Source organism: Gavialis gangeticus, unplaced genomic scaffold (assembly GCF_001723915.1).
Source record: "Gavialis gangeticus isolate Ggan-Ray unplaced genomic scaffold, GavGan_comp1, whole genome shotgun sequence".
NCBI lineage: Eukaryota > Metazoa > Chordata > Crocodylia > Gavialidae > Gavialis > Gavialis gangeticus.
The window spans coordinates 21114495-21117015 of record NW_017729033.1 but is presented as its reverse complement, the minus strand read 5'-3'; the positions used below and the strand labels follow the sequence as shown (position 1 = coordinate 21117015).

The following is a 2521-nucleotide window of genomic DNA, read 5'->3' as shown; positions in this document are numbered from 1 at the left end:
GGGGGGGGGGGGGGGGGGGGGGGAAGGAGGAAGACTCTTTCAACAACTATAAAGACAAAAATAGAAGTAAAATACATAATGCCTATCTTGTGTGTTTATACAGCCCTCTTTATGATTATTTAAACCTTTTAAAAGTAGAGGCTAAAAGAACATCCCTTATTACTCGGACGTTACTACAACCACTTTTTAGACAAAGGATACGTCACTTCAATATTTTTCAGCGTTATCTATAAAAAAAATATATATTTACTCTCAGTCCCAGAATTAGATTTTTCTGACTTTTTTTCTTTCTGCAATCTTTGCTTTTTATTTGTAGGACTCGAGAGAGACAGCTGGTCATTTCAGAGTTCAGATTGACAGTCAAAATCACATGTACATACAGACAAACGTTGAACACTTGCTGGGGACCAGTCAGGTCCAGTCGTGTGCAAGGCGAGCAGCAGGGTCACAATCTGCATTGCAAGCTGGTGAATTACAAGCTGCTGCAGCCATAGACCATGGGAGTTCAGCAGCAGAGGGAAGAGGACAAGGTGAACTTCGATGTCCTCATTGCATGAGGTTCTTCAGTGATGAACTCAGCGAGGAATTTCTCAAGCATGTTGCTGAATGTTGTCAGTGATCGTAAGATCTGGGGAATGCCAGGAAAATAACCACTACTTAAAAAACAAAGGAAATAGCACTTTGATAAAGATGTAAACTACGGTGCTGATTAATACTGGTTATCCTTTTGATAACCATATCATTCTGTTTGGGTGTTTGACTTATCCAAATACATTTTTATGCTTATCCATTTCAGTGTTCGGTATCTTTTGATTTAAAATATCGATGGTTCTATCACTGAAAGAAGTTAGTTGATAACTGACTTGAAGAATAGTAATTAAAATGAAGCAACTCATTTTAAATGGATACAATACACGATGCTAAAAACCAGACTATCAACTGTCTACCTCCTATTTCATGCCATCTGTTGGACTGCATAAGAGACCTTGGGATAAAGCATGCAATCTGACCAAGGATGGAAAAACAGTTAACTTTTCAACAAATGTGAGGACCACCAAAATCGCCTACAACATGAAAGTCCACAAGAGTGGAAGCTAGGCCGAAAGTCTGTTGTTCCTTGTGGCGATCTCACTGCTTGTCAGAATTAAAGTCAAACTCTGAAAAGGAAGTTAAATTTGAAATCCAGAAATGTTCAGTGAGAAATACATCAGCAAAAGAGGTAGAAACAAGAGGCTGGTCAATTTGACTAGAACTGAACTTGTTTGTTTGCACTTAATACAGTGCATAGAGCTATTTATTTTTTCTTCTGTCTGAAATAATTGTATAATTATTTCAATGATTGTGTGTGTGTGTGTGTGTGTGTGTGTGTGTGTGTGTATATATATATATATATATATTTTATAACTGCCTAAAAATTATTTTTATAATAAAAATAACAGTGAAGGCTGTGTTGGTAAAATATTGGAAGATAGCTGAACTTGTCTCTGGCTGAGTGTTATAGCTTCAAACATAAGTTTTTATTAGGTTAAAAACAAGAAACCTGTTTTCACAGAGTCGTGTCATGCAACACTTCCAAACATGTAAAAATTCTGTTATTTTTAAATTAATATGGGGATGGACAAGCTCCCAAATCAGGGTTTTGGTCTGGGCTGTGGAAGATCACCATCCATTTTCCCTGCTGCTGCAGAACACGTGGGTATAAACAGAAGTAACATTTGTTGTATGTTTGACCCCCTGAAATTGCTCTAAAGCTGGGCCTAAGCAGACAAGCCTTGTTCCAGAGTCCTCTGAGCATGTGGCAAGTTAAAGCTGCTCCACTCAATGAGGGTTAATCAATTTCTGTCTGTTGCTGCTGTCTCTGGGAGGAGAAGAAAGGAAGGGAGAGAGGTCTTCTGGAGTATTCCCAGCACTGCTGGAGTAGGAATGTGGGAGGTCCAAACTGCCCTGGAGCTTGAACTTTTACTCCAGCTCAAACTCCTCTGGAGTTTTATTGCATTGCATTAGTTGCACATATAGATGCACCCAGTAGGTGCATCCACACAAGACATTTACTATGCAGTTGACCAATTAGCTGTACAGTGACTGTCTTGATGTCTACACTTGCACCCCTATTAGGCTGGAATAAATTAGTTTACTCTGCAGTAGCACACACATAGGCGCTGCTCAAAAGATGGGTATAAGGGTGCTTCAGTGCAGGGCCTGCCTGCTGGCTAGCCCCACACTGAAGCTCTCTCATGTCCCAGGCAGCCCCTCCACAGCATACTGAGCTGGAGGGAGCAGCCCTGGAATGGTTGATGCCCTGGGGCCCCTACGACACAGGGTTGTTATGTCCAGGCTCTAGGTTCAAACAGTGCACCTGGAAGCATTAAACTCCAGAGCAATAAGCTCTGCAGTTTGTTCAGGCACTGTAACTGCATGCGTAGACATGCCTCGTAAGGCTGTGTGAGGCTTTGGACAGAATTTCTGATCTGGAGAAGCTTTGGATGCTTTGGGGTCTGAAGCACCACATCCAGGTTGAAGT

The 2521-nt window shown here is 41.1% G+C and overlaps 1 protein-coding gene across 1 annotated transcript in view; it reads left to right on the top strand.

Annotated features, from left to right (window-relative positions):
• The window catches only part of TNIP2 (TNFAIP3 interacting protein 2), an 8926-nt gene extending 7465 nt beyond the window's left edge, over positions 1-1461 (top strand). Inside the window, exon 6 of the mRNA XM_019526568.1 lies at positions 317-1461. Coding sequence (XP_019382113.1) covers positions 317-619 — 303 coding nt within the window. The 3' untranslated portion in view covers positions 620-1461. The remainder of the gene's footprint in view (positions 1-316) is intronic.
• Positions 1462-2521: the final 1060 nt, after the last annotated feature.